General features: G+C 39.8%; 1 protein-coding gene across 2 annotated transcripts in view; it reads right to left on the bottom strand.

The window, feature by feature from the left end:
* Window positions 1-1056: 1056 nt before the first annotated feature.
* DOCK1 (dedicator of cytokinesis 1) overlaps window positions 1057-22328 on the bottom strand; it is a 262795-nt gene continuing 241523 nt past the window's right edge. For both annotated transcript variants that reach the window (XM_065746466.1, XM_065746465.1), the window contains exons 49-52: window positions 20839-21037; window positions 15108-15261; window positions 10508-10653; window positions 1057-1871 (exon numbers count right to left, since the gene is read on the bottom strand). In XM_065746466.1, the coding sequence (XP_065602538.1) occupies window positions 1776-1871; window positions 10508-10653; window positions 15108-15261; window positions 20839-21037 (595 nt within the window). In that variant the 3' untranslated portion in view covers window positions 1057-1775. The remainder of the gene's footprint in view (window positions 1872-10507; window positions 10654-15107; window positions 15262-20838; window positions 21038-22328) is intronic.

The raw sequence follows: 22328 nt of genomic DNA on the forward strand, positions 1-22328 counted from the left end.
AAAGGCCTACGTGAAAATGTCTTGCTGACTTCAGGGTGAGAGTGGAAGGGAAAAGAGGAAAACTCACCAGCACCCCAACACAGTTTTCAGCACAGTAACAACATCAGCATTTAAAGTGATTTTCAATTAAATTAATGACTGACAGAATTAATGTTGTAGTACACCATTGATCGTTGACAGAAAGAATCATCCTCAGCTTGTTTTTCTTGAAAAGAGATTATACCAGACCCAAAACAACTAGGGAAGTGTAGGACAAACCATAGCAGTAAATTCTGATTGCTCTCTCACTGCAAGAAAAGCATTTGTTTGACCTGAAGTTCCATAATGTTTACAAGCAAAATTATGAGCACATAATTAACTATTTGAGCCACTCTACAAAAGGAGAACCATTCTGCCTTTACGTTATTGTTCTGCTGCTGTGTAAAGCATGCTTCTTCCTGTTAACCTACAAAAAAACCCAGAAGTTAGCGTTGAAGGAGACCTGCACCGAGCACAACAGTGAAATTCTGCAGGAAGAATGAAAAACTCCAAGGAATTGTAGTCATTTTCTAAAGACAAGTTTTTAAAATAGTATTTTATTTTATTTTTTGAGTCAGTGGTATATTTAAAAACAATCTACTGTAAGAGTATAAAGATTGTAGATAGTAAAAAAAAAAGTGTGATGACGATAAAAAAATGCTACAGTATGAAGTTAGTTTCCTTCTTCCCTCCCATCACCCCTCCCCATCACTGTCCAATATTTTTCAGAGGCCAATAATTGGAAACAAAATTAGCTCTTTTTTTTTTTTTTACACTTTCAGCCCTTAAGAAATTAAAAATATGTAAGGTGTTTTTTGTAGGTACATTAATTCACCATTACGTGAAAAGCAGGCAGCATAAAAATTAAAACATTCTAAAAACCATCATATATACACATTCTGTACAGAATGATGGCACAAAGTGATTCCATCCAGTTCATCCTAATCCACGTGAAATATTACACATTCAAATGAAAAAAATAAAGCCCTTCTCATTCTTGCATTGAGGTTTAGCACGACCACAAATCTATCTGTGTACTTGGTTCCTTTTCCTACACGCTCGTGCCCGTCCATGGCTAACAGGCTGCCTTGGTTTACCAGATAACACGAAGAAGAACAGCCAACTGAATGAAAATGTAAACGACTGGTTTTAAAAAGGCCATCAGCTCTCAGCTTATTTATAACATGGAAGAAATGAAGACGTATGACACAAATAAGCTGTGTCTGATTTCAAGGCCTGGAGATAACTGTTATTCGGGGAAACCCTACTGCAGCTTCTCATTATCACAAAGCCCAACCCAATGTGCATTAAATTCACTGTGAATATTGTCACTGATTCCTATATACACTGAGATTAAGTACAAAATACTCAGTTCATTTAAAACTCCGCAGCTACCTAAATGCCTTAGGTACAAAATATTCAGCTCCTACCTTAATCTCCACAGCTACCTGCGTGCCTGAAGTTATGCAGAATGAGAACGAGGGAGGTTTAGGAAGAGGGTGCTGTCAGTTGATGAATGCCTCCCAGGCTCAAGTAGAAATGCAGATTCCATTCAAGTTATGGGAGGAAATAGCCCCAGAAAGGGGGTTAATGTAGTGGTGCTTCCGAAACACTGCTAGAAGCAGATTCTTACTGAGTTAGAGTCATTGCACTAAACGTTAGGTACTGCATGCCTGAACGAGGTAAACATTATATATCTTAAAATACTTAGGGAAATGAATTGTTACAGCTTTATCTTTGGAAAAATGCTTCTTTCTTCACTGGACAATCCCCGAGTCAACAGATGTTTGCTTCCGAGTTGTCTTTGGAGGCGGAGGTGGGGGGGTCTTGCTGGGCAGCGGCGGTGGCAGGTGCTAGAAGAAACCAATTTTGAACAGACCATGTTATCAACCAACAGATTTCAGAGACATTTCTGGCTTCACACAAAACCGTGTGGGTAAACGTGTAACCCTCTGATTTGTGAAAACTTCTCAGAACTTGCTGCTATGAATACTGAATGTGTTTGGCCATTAGCTTAAATTTTACTTTTGACAATGAAAAATCTCTCAAGGGTTCATGATTAATTAGCTCGGTATTCCAGGAAAAATCTCTTGAAAGCACTGCAGAAGTTTATAAATCCCCACTTAATATCATGATAGAATATTGATTTCTTGGTCTGTGTTGATTGTCCTCGGCCCCTATGCGGCACAGAGCTTAAAAGTTATGGCAAAGAAACAGCTTCATTATTTCCCCGTTATTTTTGTATTTTACACTTTTAGAACCCAAATCACTCTTAAGAACATCTCATTTAAACAGAGAGCTAATTTGCAATTTGCTACTACAGCATCATATTTAAAATGTTCAAAATAGAAAACCAGACTGTTCAAATACAAATGTTTAACATCACATATTACACAGCAGAACAAGAGCACCCTCAGTATGACTCAGTGGCTAATTGAACAAATAATAATAATAAAAAAGCTTTATGAAAATAAAGACTTCTTTCATAACGTTGTTATATATATGACAAAAAAAAAATCTGTTTTCAGAAAAAGCTTGAGAGCACTGCAATTTCCTCACAGATTTTAATACTTATATTTCAACTTCATTTAATGTCTTGGGCAAAACAGTTGATGACATCCAGCTGGTATACGAGCAATGGATGAGCCATAAGAAAGTGAGTAAGAAATGGGCCTGTTCCTTAAGAAAAATACCTAGAGCTGCTGTCCCAAAAAGCAGAGTGGCTGAGGGTGATGCCAGGACATCTCTGTCTCTTGGCAGTGAGGCAGAATGAGTACGGAGAGCCTCACAATGCTCCTGCTGTGCACTGACTGCAAGGTGTCACAAAAGAGCAAGAGTGGAAGTATCTTCAAGGTAAACGAATGCCCTCTTCAAAGTCATCTCATAGGACAGCATGAAGTTTGAAATCTAGAGCTACTGTCAGACAGGCATAGGCTAAATAGAAAGAGAAGGCTGCATGCTGGCAGCCAGGAAGACTGGACTCCTGTTAGTGTACTTTCCTGGATGCAAACTGAAAGGAAATGATCTCCACTTTCTTTTTGCAGTTTTCCTTATTCCTCTGGCAAGCAGGGATCACAAATTGCAGCAGGGCAATCGTGCCCAAACTCTTTCCTTCCACGTTGCCACTGCCCACAGAGCACATCAGGGTGCAGGCACTCACTACATCGGTGTGCAGACGTCTTTCTCTCCACTTCTGGGGCCTCAACAGCAGTGGCACAGCCAATGCAACAGGGTGCATGCTCTCACCTTCATCTCTGAATACAAAATGTTTGCTCATCAGCATAGAAAGCAATCCATTTCCATCTGCTACTGGATGAGGAAATCACGACCAAGAGCATGTCACCTGCTACATGTCACGTTGCACTTGCTATCCCAAAGAATAAATACATCAGAAGAGACTGCTTGCTTAGGTTCCCTGTAGATTAAGGGAAGCTTTCTACTCATCAACAAGGACAGGAATTAATCTGTTTGTCAATGAAGACTTTTGTATTCACAGTCCAGATAAAGTTCAACACTCTCTCTTTCGAAGAAACCAGATAATTAAAGCAAGGTTTGAGCCTCAAAAGGGCACCGTGCAGTGAAGTGCAGCCCTGCTGAGTAAGGGTTTTGAAGAGCAGACTCAAAGACATACACAATTTACTTCTGACTTGCAGTGAGGAGAGGGCGCAGTGCTCTCTGAGCCAGAAAAGCAAGTAAGCAGACTAACCTGAAAATCAGACCAAATAAGAATTTTATTTCAATAAAAGAAATACTGAACATTATTTTTTTCTTGAACTCACGGTCAGACCACGAAATATTTCCTCTACCTGACCAAATATTCTTAATCTGACACGTGAACTCCTACTGAGAGGATCTTTTTGAGTCCGACTGTTTATGCTGTTCAGCCTCATACGTTTAATTGAGATCTGCACATTTCAAAACCCTTAAAGAAGTGCCCAGTTGGAACTGTGCATCCAGTCACTGGTTTTGGGCAAGCTGCATGACAATACTGATGGTCTGCAAAGCATCAGCACGCAACATGTAAGAACTCCCTGCAGAGAAGACAGTAATTTTGGAACCAAATAAACCAGATGCCCCTCTAAAATATATTACAAAACATAAAAATATCCTCAGCCCTCTTTTTTACTTTCTTATTTATCACCAGGAAAAACTAAGTTTGCTGATAGAATCATTTGTGAAAATCCATTTTGAATTTAACTAAGAGTATATTGGCAATAATTCTCAATTCAATTAGATCACAGGCATTTCTCAAACAAATGAGTTCTTCTTATTGATCACAGAACAATCAAATTATCCCTGAAAATCCGCTTCTGAAGAATATATACAAAGCAAATACAATGAGAGCAAGCTAAATATATATGCTATAAATAACAAGCACAAAGTCTACAAGAGCTTGGATTCTGCAAGCAAATTAGGCAGAAAGAAATAACAGAGATAGGTAGATAATTATTATAATTGAATTTACAATTTCCATTAGAAAGTAGGATAAATTTAGCACATGTTCATTTATATTATAAGCTACCAAGGAATATATTAAGTAGGACATGTAATGCTCATCAGGGCAACATTTTGAGAAATTAGCACGACAAAACTTGCCAGTGTGGAATTGGTACACTCCGAGTGCCAATAGAAGCTTCCTTTTACCCACTGCAGCCATAAATATCTGCACTTTTTCTCCCTCACATTAACACGGAACTTGGAAAACCATTTTTTGCCTCCTGAAGTTCATTTTGCCACGTTTCCACCTGGAAACTTTGAAATACAAAATAAAGTTCCCCTTGATTTCACATTCAATTAAGAACTGCTGTGCAGAGTTCACATTTCTACTTCAGCTGTTAATTGTGAACCCTCCCCCTCATAAAGCATGCCTTTACTTTCTGACAATGACAGAGATTGCTAGCTCACGTTCAAACCTATTTCGGTCAGCCTCCTCGGCTCACGTGTACCTCAGGGGAAACAGAAACCTTATGTAAAAGGCACATCTGCAACACAGAAACAAGCTGCTCCTTCTGCTTCCAACCCTGAATCGCTCCCATTTGTTTGCTTTTTCTTCCAGCTACAGAGAAGGATTGGGTTTAAAAAGATTTGCCTCTGTTCTCCTCCAGAAATTGAGCGTGTTACCCTACATGTCCAGAATGCCAGAAGAATCAATTAAGGAAGGTGAAAATAGGTGTACATATGTATTTATAATACTGTGAAGAAGCAAAGTAATATATAAGAATGTGTTTTTGTTTTCAAATCATGAAACACTGTTATGAAACCAACAAATAAGATTTGAGTCCCACAGATGGTCCTTGCAGTGCTGTGGAAGGGACTGCTTCCTGCCTAACTCTTTTTCTCTGAAATCAAATGGTCATCACTATGATGAGCTATGAGATGCAACCATAGACACTTCACTTCGAAGGAATAGAAGACCTAAATGGGCCGTAAGCAGCACAAACGAGATGTAAGTAGGCAACAGGGGGCTGTGCAAACACTTTCAAATACTGATTTCCAAAGAGTTCCTTCATGCTGACACCACTGCATTTAACGTGGAGCTGAGTCACCTGACAGCACCAACTTGCTTATTGAACATCTGCAATGAGAAGTAACACAATGTAAGCACTCGCAGGGATAGCACTTCCATTCTAAAAGAGTAATAACGTGCTAGCTGAGGGAGAATCAACATTAACTCCGCTAATTTAAACTGAATTATAGACAGTTTAAGTGAATCGACTGTTTGAGAGCAAACTTCGGTAGGAAATACCACACGTAAGATGACTGTTTAAACTCTGCTGTCATACTTCATCGTTTCGTTTTGCATCACTGCCATAACCCACCCATGCTGGAGAAATCAATTCCAAGAGTCCCCCTGCAAAGGGAGGCCCTGGCACCCGTGGAGCATCCCTTCCACACACGGGGAACTCAATCCCTACTCTGTGAAACCACAGCTCTGAGTGTGAGGCCTACTGGTACTGCAGAGCTAATGCGATTTTCAAAAGCACTCTTTTTCTGTTGTAGTCCTTACACGGAAAGACCTCGTGAGTTATGAGCAATAACCCCAGAATTAGGTTCAGGCTCTGGGCTGAAACAGTATTTCTTAGTGAAGGCCTGTGCCCTGGGAGGGCTGTAAAGCAACGCACTGCCAATTGGCCACAGTGAAACTGCAGCTTGATCCCAGGTAACGCTGACGGCGGAGACGTGGCCGCCGCCGAACCAGAGTCAAGGGTGCTGCTTAGGGACACGTCACGGGCTCTGTGCCTCCAGGCAGATGGCAGAACAGCACATTTTTCACTCAAAACCCTGTAACAAGCAGTGGCACTGCATTGATTTCGAGACTTATTAAAAAGGGACTCCTGCCTTGGCAAGAGCTTAACCCACAAAATCCAGTCTACCCCAATGGAGGATGGGCTTGAAATGGTTCCCACCTCCAGCAGCCAAAAATAGTCATCAGATGGCAAGTCAAAAACACTTTTTCTTCTTTTGTGAGCACATAAGATTATCCTATAGGAAAATAACTTTTGGGTATACTTGGGTATAGTTATAGATATACTTCTATGCACCATCTTCTATCCATCATGATCTGATGGTGACAGAACAAGCAAGAAAGGTCTTAAACTAAAAGAGAGGAGACTTAAGTTAAACGTTAGGGAGAAATTCTTTACTCAGAAGGTAGTGAGGCCCTGGTACAGGCTGCCCAGAGAACTATGGGTGCCCCATCCGTGGAGGATCTCAAGGCCCGGCTGGCTGGCTGGGTATCCTGATGTAGTTGTTGGGACTGGATGGGTTTTGAGGTCTCTTCCAAGCTATTCTGTCACTCTGTGATCTCAGAATCACAGAACGGCTTGGTTGGAAGGGACCTTACGGATCACCTTGTTTCAGCCCCTGCAGTGGCCTCACACTAGATCAAGTCTCTCAAATCCCCATCCAGCCTGGCCTTCAGCTCTGACAAGGATGGGAAGTCCAGAGCTTCTCTGGACAGCCCCTCCCAGGGTCTTACCACCATCATAATAAAGGATTTATTCCTAAGACGAAATCTAAATCTAAATCATGGAAAGGCTTTGGTTAGTGTCAGTTATTTTCACTCCTTCCATCTTCCCCAAAGGAGAATGCCAGCCGCTGCCCCCCCCCACTGCAGTGGGTGCAATTCCTGGACCACCTCTAACCAGTGCTGGGGGGTCCCAGGTGGGAGTGAAGTTCCCCTGCAGACTCCACCAGCCCCTTGCTGCCCTGGGCAAGCAAGAAAGAGAAGAAGTGTTTAGGAAAGAAAGGGGACCTCTCAGAAAAGCTGTTGGCAACATCCTGAGGACTCACACTGATGAAGAAGTGGTTACAAACAGTGAAGCAACTGCTCCCTAACTGCCTGATGCCTTCATAGTTTCAGCTGGTTTCTCAGCCTCAGCTCTATGTCCACACTGTACTTCTGTCAAAGCCTTTTAAGTCATTTTCTCTCACTGCAGCTAACGTAAGAGAAAGATAAAGATCAGTGCCGCAGAATATTCACTGCAAAACATCAATAATCCTTCACTTCTTCAGCCTTCGTTACCCCTCCTCACCACGTCCTCCATCTACTGGCAGACTGATGGAGGTCATTTGAACCACACCACCAGCTGATGCTCAGTATGTGTTACAGCTGCTATTACAAATGTAAGCGCTGCTTTGTCCATTTTCTTTGAGTTTCCCTTTTTGCTGTGAATACTAAGTAGGCAGTTGATTTATATGCAAGGGTATGGATGAACCCATAAAGAATGAGAAGTGCCTAAAGGAATCCCTTGATGTAATAATAATCCTCGCAGGAGTTGCAGGCTTCTTTTTTATGTGCCCATATATTATTAAGAATGTTTTTAGCAGAACAAATCATACAGTGCAAGAAAATGCATATAAGGGTATCACAGTTAACAATGAGTAAGAGGACAATCTGATAATTATAATTAGATGATTACTGGGATAAAAGACTTAGACTAAGATAAGAGTAGATTCCAAATAATCTAAGATTACAATCTCAGGCACTCTTGCCTGCAGTTTTAAGTATTTCTTTATGCATTTATCACTGCACATTTCAGTTCACGAACGTGCTTTTTTTGTCTCTCCTAATGGACTGCAAGGCACCTACAGCAAACCATGTAATAATTTCTTACGCAAAAAAAGAAATTCGATTCAAATGCTACTGACATAATCTTACCTATCACATCTTTTTTTTTTTTTTTTTTTTACTAATTTTTCTTCACTGATAAAAAAATGAGTCCTGTTTAAAAGATCATCAGTTTACTGGGCAGAGAATCATAAAGTTATGAAGTGTGTAGTTATCTGACCCCTGAAACACATGGCATTCAGAGCTGCCCAGTGGAATTTAATCACAGCAGTTATAAGGATTTACTCATCTGGTCTTTCAAGTCCAGCATTACTCGTTTCCTTTATGTGCTTTATAGCTTCTGTCCTATAAGCTTGATGAAATAAATGTGCAGAGTAATATAAACCTAGAAATCTTTTCTAAAATTAATTGTAACGCTATTACCTGTGGCTTTGTGACAAATGCACTTTAGACTCATTCTCCAGACTTCAAAACTATATTACCTCATCTTGGGGAGTTTATAAAAACACAGATGCTGAAATTTTGGATGTGCGTCTAAGGAGATACCACCTCCATTTGATCCTATTTCTAAGGATGCTCCAATCCACAGCTCCTACAACACTGATTTATTTACACAGTGGGGAATATGAAATATAATATGAAAGGAGTGTGAGCAGTGAAGATTGTAAAGGGAAAAAAAAAAAGACCTGAATAAAACTTTGCAAAAAAATAAACAAGAAAAAAAAACACAAGGAGATAATATCTAAACTATTCTTATGATGTTCTGTTTAATGATGTGGAAACGTTGCTTGTGACAGACATTGGAGCTGTGCAAGGCCCCATTTCCAACAATAATGAGAGCAAAGCTACAAACTGTGCCTTCCTCAGATTTGGGTTCTGACCAGCACAACAGAATGGCATCTGCAAACAGTACTGTAAATATCTAGCATTTCTCTTCCACACAAAAACCCTCTCAAACAGAAAGAAAAGGAAAATAACCCAGCCAGTGGGATTTTATTCCCAATACATATTTCATCACCTCATTTTATCATCTTTCCAGCAGGGAACCGAACTTAATTTTACAATTCTGAGCTACTACCATGACCTGAAACCTACTGGCATACCCCACAAAATGACTGTACTGCCCAAAGCTCATAAAGGAAGAAGTTCAACCAATGTGAAACCTAATCTGAATTTCTCAAGTTTCTACATGAAGATGGATTTTTCAGACAGAAATCCTCCTGTACGTTCTGTAATTTTCCACGTAGGGGTCTGCAACCAGGTTAGGTAATAGCTGGCCCCTGAGAGAGAAGCCAGAGAAATGGGCAGGAGGGAGAGCTTGGCACATTTGGATGGAAAATAGAGGAAAGGGATTCATTAAAAAAAATCAATGGAAATATTCACAAAAACCATTACAGACATGCAGATGAACTATACAAGAGGAGACAGCAAGAGATGGCTATGAGTAAAACACTGTTTTGTGTAACACTGATTACATTCCTGATGTTACTTCTATACTTGTTCTTTTTTCCCCATTTAGCCTGAGAATACTCAATTCCTGCCAGTAAACAGTTACACTTTCAAACACAGAAAAAGCCAAACTTGTGTACTGCTATGCACTGTGACACTTTCTCTTACACAGAACTAATTTCCACAGATTTAATACTAAATTCCTTCCTGGCTTTATTTTTCCATTGAGATTAAAGATGGTTTCCCTGACCAAAACATTTACCAAAAAGCAAATTATTCAAATGAGCGATGAACTTTAGAGAAATCCTCGAAGACACCTCTACAAACAAAGATGACCACAACATTTTGTGCAAAAGAACAGCTTGGCCAAAGTTATATGTTCCAAAATCGAAGAAAAGAGCAGCTCTTTAAACAGACTTTTTTCCTCAAAAGGAAAAATAAATGGCCCTTCTCAAAGGCATTCCTGCTTCCAGGATGCAGGAATACTATGTTGAAAAAGTGTATTTTGTTCAGAAAGCTGAGAACCATGTTCATGAGGACTAACATTTCTAAGCTCCTTCCTCAAAGGGAGCGTGCATGTTTGCCTCTAGGAAACAAGTGGCAATTGAATGCTGACAAAGAGAACTCCAGAAGGGAAAGATGTCAGGTACATATTTTATTTCCTTCTCTGAGACAGGATTGAAAGGCTATAAAAATAATTTGCTGCTGAGACTATATCCTGTCAGTTTAAGCTCCCTTACCAACACATCTAAGAACATTTTGCTGAATCTTCTCCACCAGAACGAACCCAACCTTGCTTCAAATCAGTCTCAATGAGCAACACTGCTCCTTCCTACTCCAGACATCCGTTTGCAGCTGCAGAAATCTTTGGCTCTGCTGATGGCCACTCGCAGAGTTACACATGGTGTGCAACTAAAAGCAACAAAGCAAAGAAAATGGCAGAAAATGATCACTGCCTCTGTGACTCACCCTTTGATGAGCAGGGGGGGATGTTGTCGGACTGATCAAGTCTTGACTTTCCATGAGATTCCCGTAGTCAGCCATGCTTCCTTTGAGAGGCAGAGGAGGAGGGATGTCTGCCAGGTCGGCACTAGACATTCCGTTCAGCTCCAGATCTGAAAAATCCACCATGTGGTTAACTCTTCAATAACCGAGCAAAATCCCAAGATCCAGACTACGCCTCTTCTTATAGGACTGATGAAAGGATAATGATGTGGTGGATACCCCATCCCCAGAGACTTACAATGCTGGGCTGGATCAGGCCCTGGGCAATGTGAGTTAGCCCTGGTTTCCCTGTTCACTGCAGGGAGTTGGACTAGATGGTCTTTCAAGGTCCCTTCCAACTCAAAGGATTATATTGCTGCACAGGCAATATCTTCATCTGCTCTTTCTTGCCTCTATAATTATCTTCAGTTCATGAAATGAGAAATGTTAAGGGAAAAAAGAACAAGAGAACCACGTGTCCCATCAGGGGGACATACAGACTGTGGACTCAGGTCAGGCTACTCAAAATACTTGAACAATTCCCTCTTTTTAACAAAAAATGACAACAGTTTTTCATTCAGATTTTACACCAAAACATACATAACTTGGCAAATATAATTTTCTCGGCTGTAAGCTCTGCATTTACACATTGTGCTTTAGTAAACAACAGAAGTTTTGGTAAGTGCAGTGAAAGAATAATTGAGCTAAGCTTTATTTACTTTCCAACAGTAAAATAAAAGCTTCTCGTTAATAAAATGCACAAAGGAAAGCCCATAATTAACTACATCTCTCTCAGAAAAATTCGAACTCCAGGTAACTATAACAAATGAGGAGTCATTAGTTGTCGAGTAAATAAATGCATGCAAGAAGAGGTACAAAACATTTATTAGTACTGTTAGCTGGCTAGAAAATTCCCTTTTCTTAGCAGATAAATCCTAGCAGGTTCGTGCTGTAAAGGGGAACAGCCTGAGGGATGATAAAGTTTATTGAAGCCTGAGTGATACATATGTTTCTGTGTAGAAATCCACCCACGGTGTATTCCAGGGTAATTCAGTCATTTGAACGCAGGCAAAACCCACTGCGAGCTCTGCGAGATAAGAAACTTAATTTATTTTTTGATCAATTAGGGCAAGTGTTTTCATTTAAGGAATGAAAAAATACTATTTTTATTTTACTGGAATGATTTATAAAACCACTGGAGGACGTGTTTATTCAGATATTTTTACTGCAAGGTTTCTATCGATATCTTATAAGAAGTGCCCTTTTATTATTCTCTAACACGGCTTCTCACCAACACAATTTAACAGTAAGGCTGTATTGATTTGTCACTGAAAACTGTAATTTTCATGCTTCCTTTCACTCAAACTTTCACTACATCAGGAACAAGAATATATTCCATCTTGGGACTTCAGACTTTCAGAGGTTTCTCCTACATTGTGCTGAGCAGTGCTGTTCGTCCTCCAGGACCTCAATTTCTCATCTTTTTTTTTCCCACTGCTTCTGTTTTTTTTATCCTTCCTTTCCTACACAGAAGATTTCTCCACTCCTCAATCGTTCAAGTCTTAATAACGCTTCCTTTTATGTACATCCATCAGACTCAGAATAGCTCACATCGCTAGAACAGAACTGTGTAACAACACTGCCTATTTGTAACTACATACTAAAGCTAACAATGAACTTCCCTGATCATTCTGTATGCCATGCTGTAGGTCAGATCACAGACTTTTAAGGGCATAAACCTCACAGAACAAAAGGCTCCTTGACAGTGCTATGTCTCATCTACAACCTCGCATGTATACATGTATATATGTATACATATACTTGTATTTTTGTGGGCTTTTTTTTCCTCCCATGTCTTTTAGGAGATGGAAGTTGTTTCAAAAATGACATTTTCTTTAGAGTTGTGACTTCACCAGAACCTCAGATTCTGCTTCATAGAGGGAAACATTCTTTAGGTGTGGACTGAAAACAAGTCATGCGTTTAGGACTCCCTGGAAGGAAACTGAAAATCAGTTCACATGCTATTACCCATAGTCAGACATCAGAAATCACAGATTCACAGGACTGTAGGGGTTGGAAGGGACCTCCAGAGATCACTGAGTCCAACCCCCCGCCAAAGCAGCTCCCAGCCCAGGTTGCACAGGTAGGCACCCAGGTGGGTCTGGAACATCTCCATAGGAGGAGACTCCACAGCAACAAATTCACTCTTCCATTCTATTAAAAGCCAGATTTAACTGCTCTGAATACTTCATCTTGAAATCTCACGTGATACTACAGTGTCCACTGACTTCATCTCAACCTGAATCATGAGAATATTGTGAGAACAACTTGAGCAGATATAAGCTGAAGGGCAGAGGCTTGTGCAAATGCAAGCTCAAGAACAAAATGCAGAGGCTGAAAGACTTGCTGTCAAGTAAAGATAAGAAAGTAGGATAGATGTCCTGTTTCTGAAGATGAAATGGCAATACAGATGCCTCAGATCAATGTAACATCAGTGGGAACCAGTTAGGGTTCTCTTCCATTGGAAGGCCCGTGGACAGACAGGTGGGCAATGCCTTCATAACCTGCAGAGGAAATACAACCCTGCAGAAAGGTCTGCAATACTCTGCACAGCCTGAGTGCTCACCAAATGTCCACAGAGCACCCACATCCCACTCTGCTTCTGTCCCTTCTCTCTACATTTCCCTGCTGCTATAACAGCTCCAGCTCCCTGCAGCCCTTCCTGCAGCCTGTACAGGGCACCTTCACAACCTGCTCATTTGGATGGCAGCACTAAACCCCTGTAAGCGTGGGGTTTCTATCCAGATGAATCATTCCAAATACACATTAATAACAACAAAAAAAAATCATGAAATGAAAAAAAAAAATAGCCTGAGTAGCTAACCTCTCAAATAATTCAATGAAATACAAAAGTCACCTAGCTTGCTGCAGAAAAAAAAGTCAGCAATTTTCACTGTTAAGCTTTCAGAGGATCTATTTGCTCAAATTCTGTTAATTCTCTCTCTACAAGTTCTTACCCATCATTTCTGTTTTGCTCTCATTATTAAAGACTGCTACGGTCTGAATATTTATTTCCTACTGGACACGTGCCACTGAGATTCTCCTTGAGCTGGCAGGAGATCAGCTGGATGACTTCTTTTCATCTTAACCTAATGACCAAATTTTACACTCCATTCTCCTAAACTGCCTGCTAACAAGCAAAGCAATATTACTTAGCAACCCATTAAAAGCTTTTAGCCAATTTGTGCACCCAAGTAACTATTTTATCCTCAGAATTCCACAGAATTTCATCACTGCAACTCCTCAGGCAATTATGGACAAGTCTCATGTATTTTGCAGCAACCAAACTTCTTTTACATAATGCATCTAAAACTCAAGCAAATGGATGTACATACTCCCAAACACGCGCGACAGTTTCAAATGCTTTTAGAAAGAGATTAAGTTGGCTTTAATAAATTATGTATAAAAAGAAACAATCTCATTCAAAGAATATTTTTTTTGCAGGAATATACGTACTTTACTTCTCCTCATTTCCTGTTTTTAGTTTACTGACAGTTTTCAACTATTTATAATGCAAAGAAAGAAGAATTACAGAAACAGCTGCTTAGGATGTTTGGCAAAGCAAAAGTTGCACTGATCTGCATTTGTTTATCCCTCTTTCACAATATCTTTGTAGCCAACAGTATCAAACCATTTAAGCAAAGCCAGGTGCCATTGAGAGGATAATTCTATGTGGAACGTGTTCCTGCTCATAGGACATCTATCTTCAAGAGGCAACAAGAACTTTCCAAAACCTTTCTTATTTAAGAGAAAAGGATGTATCAAAATATTAAGCATCAAAAGTCTCAAACAAGAACCTCTTCCTTCTCCTCATCTGTACTCCTCTTTGCTAACCTTTAGCTCTTGCCCATTTTATTATGATTGGGGTATGCATAGCAAAAAGATAATTCATTTTTCACATTCCAGCAAAAGAAAACTGAGGGTTTTTTTTTTGTAGTTTTGAAAACAACACTATAAAAGAAACACGTTACATTGCCACAGGGTTTCCTGAGTGTGGAAGCTAACATATGATATTTTACAGAAAACCTAAGTGATAGATGTCAATGTCAAAAAAACTCCAAACATTGGAAAAGACCTTTATTTCCTTTGGTTTATACTCACTGCACAGTAAATAAATGCTTCTTAAAGGTACAGTTGCATCAGAAGGGTATTTTTCTGATTATATGCTATAAAATATCAAAAATCCAACACACAATTGTGTTCAACACTGATTTCTGACAATTATTAAACACGTAAGTCATTTTTAATTACCATTTGAAAATGAAAAGAACCATTTCCAATGCAATCGTTTTGCTTTTGTAAAATGCTTAAGTAACTTCTGTTGGCAGCAAACGAAAGGGACAGGAGGTTAAGAGCAAAGCTGTCCTTGCTCCTGTGTGCCACATTCCATGTGAGATGGCAAAAAGAGTTAAGAACTCAGCCCCGGGTGTGATGCTCAATGTGATGCTCAGGAAATGCAATTCCCCAAGGGCAGTTATTTTGCAAGCAAATACTCTAGGAGAATAAAATGTAATTAAAGACTTACTGGACTGTATGCTGAAAGAGAGCTTTGTCCGTGGAGTTATGGGAGGTGGTGTCACTTGGGAGCTGGAAGGTGAAGGCGAGACGGAGAAACGCCTTTCGCTAGACATGACGTTTAGGACCTGGCTTTTCGGTCTCTGTGGTCTCAGTGGGCTGATCTGCACAGGAACAAAAAATGAAAATCCCAATAGTTTCACTGCTGCACGGCACACATACGAGCACACATTGGCCAGTAAACAGTAAAGGAATACATACTGTTCCCAAGGAGCAGTCTGTGATTGCTGTATTATATTTGCCGAACAGAAACAGAGCAATGAAAACATACAATACTTCCGATGTAATGCAGTATTTTGTATCTCCAAATGCTCTTCCCACCTCTCCAGGGGTCACAATGAGACACAATGCATGCCCCTTCCTGGAGCCTGGCTTATTTTTCTGAAGTAAATATGCAACTCCCAAAACACTCACTTGACATGTTACAGCTAAGTAAGTCTACATACTCACACACGTGATCATTTACAAACTTTTGCTTCTTCTCACACAGTTCTACTTTCCATTCAAATCTCCATCCTTAATAGTTTGTATGCACATAATGGTGCAGGTTTGTCCTTATATATTTTTTTTCTGGAACATTCCTATCATTTCACTTCACAAACCATTTAAATTTTCCCATCAGGAACCCTGAAGTGATACTAGTAATATTTTATGAGCAACTGGTGTTTTTGTTCGAGCGATTCCTTTGAATTCTGAGCTCTACTCTTTCCTACCCATCCGTTGGCCTCAGTATTTCCAGTAATCACAGTGAGGAAAGGAATGATTTTCTTTTCAGAAGATCACAGAAAATGAAGCAGAAGCCTGATGTTAAGATGGGAAGTATGGCCAAGGTGCAGCATTAGGGCAAAATGAAAACTGCAAGCAGAAATTCATTCTTTTTCAGTGATTGTCACTCCAACTATGACAATGGTGAAGAAGAGCACTAGAGAACTTCCCTCTATTTTCAGAACACAAACCCTAGAAGGGTTTGCACAAAAGGCTGTGTCACTGAGACCCTTCTGAGAGAAATGAGCAGAAATACACAGCTTGAAGACCTCAGATTGACCTTTCAGAAGTTTTCCGGATACTAAAATTCAACTCCCAGAGACTCCAAAGGTCTCTTTCGAGATCTCTTAAAGCATATTTTTAGCAGAATGATTAAGTATGGTAATTGCTTTCTCAGAAGTATAAAATTATAAAAAAGGAACCAAGAAAAATGTACTAGCTAATCAGGAAACCCAAAATACACAAAGCAAGACAAAAAAAAACCCAAAAACAAAACAAAACAAAAAAAAAACCCACCCAAATAGAATACAACATAACATACGTTTAGATGAGGTGCTAAGGGATTTGATTTAGTAGTTGGGTAGGGATAGTGATAGGAGGATGGTTGGACTAGATGATCTTGTAGGTCCTTTCCAACCTTATGAACCTATAAACCTATAAAATGAAGTTTACAGGTAAACTCACTTTATGTCTACTTATCTAAAATGAATTCTAACTCGTATCTGACTGACCAGCTTGGCTTTCTTCTTGAAGGTTCACGGTTCTGCTAGGGAATATGAACTCTTTGGAGACAACTAATCCATAATGAACCCATTCCTATTTCTTTCTTTTTTTTTTTTTGTCTAACAAAAGCAAGATCAATGGTGAGCAATGTTAGATGTCACTAAATCAATAAATGTACAGCCTATTATTCTGATTACAAACATAAGCTTTCAAGTGGTCTGTTAAATACCTGGCTTCAGCGTTAGATTTGCTATCAGCCTGCGTAATCAAAGAACTAACAAAGAGAATTTATGCTAAAGAAGTTCATGTGATACTTAAAAGAAGATATAAATCTCTGGAAAACTATAAAGACATTACTGATGATCTTCACATACCAACAGCGTTTAATTTATCTTCTGATAAGATCAGAGTACTACAAGATCTCTGTAATTAGGGTTTGGGTTTTGATCAGTCAGAAAATTCATTACAAGTACAGAGAATTTGAAAAGAAGTACTTAAGCCACATGACTAGAAAAAATGGTTCCAAATGCTGCTTTCTGTTAGATGTAAAAGCATGATGAGATAATTCTGCACAGTTTTATAATTTTTTTTAAGTTCCTCCATGAAGATTCATTTTATCAGAAAAAAATACTTCCTACATAAGAAGGTCCACCACAGGGATAGAGATAGTCATTGCATTAGACAGCACCATAGGTTCATAAGGTTGGAAAGGACCTACAAGATCATCTAGTCCAACCATCCTCCTATCACTATCCCTACCCAACAACTAAATCAAATCCCTTAGCACCTCATCTAAACGCTTCTTGAACAGCAATCAGAGAGCAGCTGATTGTTTTGATGAATCCCACTATCCAAATCCACTACAGGTTCTCATTTACTCTGCCTCAGCTGTGTCAATACTGAGTGCAGTCTTCCAGGTGGATATGTATCCTTCAGCATCACCCCAAGCTATCTTACATCACCCAGTCTTGATGATGGCAACGCTGGGTGACACGTGAGAAGAGCCCTGCTGAACTCAGCACACATGGTGACTGCTGAGCCTCCTCCTCTGCTGCACAAAAACAAGGGTTTCATGTGAGCTGGCGCTGACAAATCCAAGGTGGCTGGTATTCTTCCATCCATTTTCTTGGAGGTGTTTATATAAAGCATCATGGTGCTAAAGAAAAGCACCTCTTCTGCCATAAAATCCCCAAATATTTTAGAAGCCAGAGCTGAAGTTCTGTGAGAATCATCACCAAATGACAGGAATACGGCAACTGAGTTGAGTGATGTTAGAAGTCACTTCTCCAATTCTCAACAGAAGGAGTCCAGTAACTATAATACAAAATCGAGCAACTAATTGCAGATTACCACTAAAATCTCACTCTAAAAACTCTTAAAATTTCTATCTTCTATTTCTATTTTCTATTCTGAATTTTTTTCCTAACATTTTTTTGGAAAGAAAAAAAAAATGATTTTCCCATTTCATCATCTTTTTTTTTTTTTTAAGCCAGCAAGCTTCCAGCTTCCAAGGTCCTAACAGAGGAACCAAAAAGGCTTTTCCTTCATATAACAGCTTTGGGAGTAATTTCAACTTAAAACTTCAACTTGAGCAAAGCACATCTCACAGAAGTAGAGCAATGGAAAATCTGAGTTCTTACAAAAGATAATTTCCCCTCTATATTATTAATAGGGGACATCTCTCTCCTGAGTGCAACAATTTTAACAGCAGACAAATTTTATCTTTAAGTTACTTGACATTATCTATCAAAAATTCCTGAAGACAGCGATGGGAATTGTCCAAGCAGTGCACACTAATCTCAACAGAGTGATTCCTCTATCCCCCACTCTACAGAAAATGAGCCACATTGACATTAATTAAAATTTGACATGGTCATTTTGGAACTGTTCAAGTAGTCTGCTCACAGAGGAGACTTTCTCCTTTTAAAAGTAAACTCTGGTTCACATCACTGGTCTGTGGACTTCAAGAAAGTCAAAGTAACTGTGAATTACTAATTCTGGCATCTAATTTCCCTCCATCTTTCTAACCAACCAGTGGAAAATTAGCCATAGCAGTCATGCACTGAAAGCTCTTGAGTTTTCCTCCTCTTCTCTAGTCATGTTGGACTTTGCCCATTTTTTCCTCAGATGACAAACTGGAGCATGCCTTGAAGGGCTACCATGCTCTCCTTTCCAGTTTTTAAGATCTTCCCTGTCCAGCAGACACTGGTCCAGGAACACTGCATCACCTTCCTTTCACTGTGCTGAAGTTTAGTGGTTGCAAAGGCTCTTGTAACATCTGCAGCACAGCCAACGAAGAGTGAAAATGAGTATGGATGCGTACAGGAATATGGATTCTAAGAGTAGAAGGGTTAAAGCTTCATTCACTGAAACTAGCAGTTAGAAGATGTAACTGGACAAGTGCCTGTGTGAAGCAAGGAGTGGGACTCAGATCCTTGTACGACCCCTCCAACTCAGGATATTCTACGATCCCCAGTAAATGAACCTGCCCTTGGTAAACAGAGGCTGGTTGCTTCCAGCCACTTTCTTGTCTTTCATGTGCTTGGAAATGGCTTCCAGGAGGGATGCTCTGTGACAAGGGTACAGTGTAAAGTGTCTGACCAGAACGCAGCTGCCCTAGTCATCTTTGCCCTTCTCAAATACAGATACAATCAGCACTTGCATTTTTTAAGTCATAAGCAATCTTATGCAATGCTCAAGACCTTTCAGAGACAACAGTGACCTTGCAGTGACATTTGCTGGTTTTTGCACCATCCTTGGATGCCTCCCATCTGGTCTCATGGATCTGTGCACATCCAACTGAGCTGCTCAAAAACAAAACTTCCTTCTACTGTAGCTAGTGCTTTTCTCCCAAAACCTTTGCTATTCTGTTCAGGGATCTGGGGGGATGGAGTGCATTGCTGCTGCAATGCCCAGGCTTCATCAAAATATGACTGCCTAATATCTCCAGAATAGAATTCATTGTGCCAAATAGACCTATGGAAACTGATGCAAAACTTATCTGCTCTCTGAAAACAGTACTCATCTGATTGGTGTTGGTAGCAGCAATATCCACTTAAACGCAAGGATGACCCAGAATTAACTGAAGTCCATGGGAAAACTGTCACTGACTCCAACAAAGTTTGGGTGAAAAGCCTGTGGAATTCACAGGGATTTTATGAGGTTTTGCTAAGTTAGTAGGGGGCCTATGGACAAATCAAACAGAATCAGACTGTGATCTTCTGTGATGTCAGGACACGTAACTGAGAGATGAGATCATTTCTGGATCGGGAAAGAGGAAATCCAGAAAACAGAGGAAACATGGGAGCTTTGGCTGAGCTTCTAAGCAACACTCAGCTACAAGCACCAAGCAGACAGATTTGGAGGATCCAGTAATCACAGGCAGAGAGGAAGTGCTTCCAAAGTCCAGCATAAATGACAGAGTCCCCAAATGAAAGACTCCGAAGATTCGAAAGTTGGCTCTACAAGTACAGGTGCAAGTCTTTAAAAGAGCATTACATTTATTTCTTGAGGACACGTTTTAAACTATTGGCCTCAAAAGAGGTGTCCAGGCAGAGATTCGGAGGTTACGGTTAGTTCGTGAAATCCTGCTCCAGCTTAGAGCAGCCTTGCTTTCCATTTCAGAACTAAAACTTCTAAAGTTGCCTAAGCCTTCAGGACAGTTTCAGTGAATTAAATACACGCCAAGAAGAGAGGACTTAAAAGAGATATGCCCTGTAGTTAATACACTTATACACAGCCACTGGTGGAACTGCTTACGATTTTCTGCCTAAAATAGCCTTTCAAGAGCATGCAATTCCATGCACAAAATGACCTTGTAACATTTCCACCAAAAACCATCTTGCAGTGGTTGGCTGAAATATAAGAAAACCCATCACAAGCTACTGGGAAACATAAATTCAGAAGGTGGCTACAACAGCAGCATTATTTTACTTCAGATCCATCATCCTACCCTTTTACCAAATGGTCATATGTAGCTAATGGAAAGACTTTCACAAAGGATACCGTGATTTTTTACACTGTAAATAAAGTCTCCATGTTTGATTCACCATCAAATATATTAGCCACGTAGCATATCCCATTAGAGTTATTTTTTTGTTTGAAAATAAAAAGTAAATTGCAAATACCAACATTTTTCTTTGAAACCAGAAAGAATGCTGCTTAGTATTGGATAAAGCATGCCTTAAAGTTACCGTTTCTGAGAGGATCACTGCTTCAGACTGCTGCAGAGAAATATCAGTAGACTTGAATTCTTTATCAAATATTTCTTGGTGCTTGCTGTTCCGTTTCTCCTTCTTCTTTTCTTTCTTATCTTTATCTAGGTCATCCTTGTCCAATTTATCTTGAGATCTGGAATGCATCTTTTTTGGCAGGAGGGGCTCAAGCACAAACCTAAGGAAAATTGTTGCTTAGATGAAAAAAATGCTATTTTCAAAAGGCCTTATTTTGGTTTTCATAGTCCCAACAGTCTCACTTCAGTTAAAGATGATCCACTAATGCAGTAAACCTCTACTTGAGAGAAAAGGTGTGGGCAGGAGGTTGTAACAATCCTAATTGCCTTGGTTTACCATTTACCTCAGAGCTGCTAAAGGACCAATAACCCCTATTTCTCTGCTCTGTGGTGTATTCACAGGGACACAAACTCCTGAGTTTCGCTGTATGAGGTTTGTATGACGAGCTTCTAATTCATCACACCCATGACACACATGGTGACAGGCATGCTGACAGAGCCTGGAACACCACTGGAGATCAGCACTGCTCAAGGAAGGGTGGAAATGCCACTCCTACTATCTGAGCTCCTAGAGCAGTCTGTATGTCTACAAATGGCTTTAAGGATTTACTTAAAAAAAATAAAAAATAGCCAAGTCCTCAAATTCCTCCTGGACATTTTATTTTGTTTCATATTTTATTATTATTATTTTTTTGTTAGAGACACTTTTATTTCCTAGAAAGAGGTTAACATTTGAGAAATTGTTTTACAGTGATGCAGAGAGAACACGTGTGACACAGGAAGCTCTCTAATGCTTATAACTCATCCAAATTACAGCCTGTTTTCATGGAAGAGCAAAAAGCATCACACCATTCACTGCACTGAAGTATGAAATATAGAGGTATAATTACAGAAACAATAACCATTCCTGTCTGTAATAAAAGAGCGTTGGGATATATATCAACAGAAGTATGCAGACAGACTCACCTACAGCACACACCAATGGGTGTGAGATGGGAGTGAGGAGCTCAGAGTGCTCCAACACTGCAGAGAATCTCAACAGATAACGGAGACAGTAAGAGGGAGCCAGGTTACCTTCCAAGGAGTAGTTGCTCTGCACCTGAAGCTCCACAACTGCAGCCACGTGCTCCAAGTGTGCAAATACATGCAAGGCTGATATACCACTACCACCCCATCACTGCAAGCTCTACAACATATGACTTTTTCTCTTCAAAGAAAATCCTGAGGGGTTTCATGATTTTTTCAAGTAAAACTTTTTTTCTAATAGCTCTTATATTATAGTGAAAGACTATTCTAAATCACATTGCTAATTTTGTGCTCGGCGATTTAAAGGAACCTTACTTTTATCTTGGACTAATTTCAGTAAGACAAAGAAACATTCTGCTCTTAACTAAAGCGTTTCAAAGTACCTATTAACTAAACATACCACTAAACACAACCCAGTTAAAACTG

The sequence above is a fragment of the Cyrtonyx montezumae genome, unplaced genomic scaffold (assembly GCF_038088225.1).
Source record: "Cyrtonyx montezumae isolate F1298 unplaced genomic scaffold, pur_monq_1.0 scaffold_4, whole genome shotgun sequence".
NCBI classification, from domain to species: domain Eukaryota; kingdom Metazoa; phylum Chordata; class Aves; order Galliformes; family Odontophoridae; genus Cyrtonyx; species Cyrtonyx montezumae.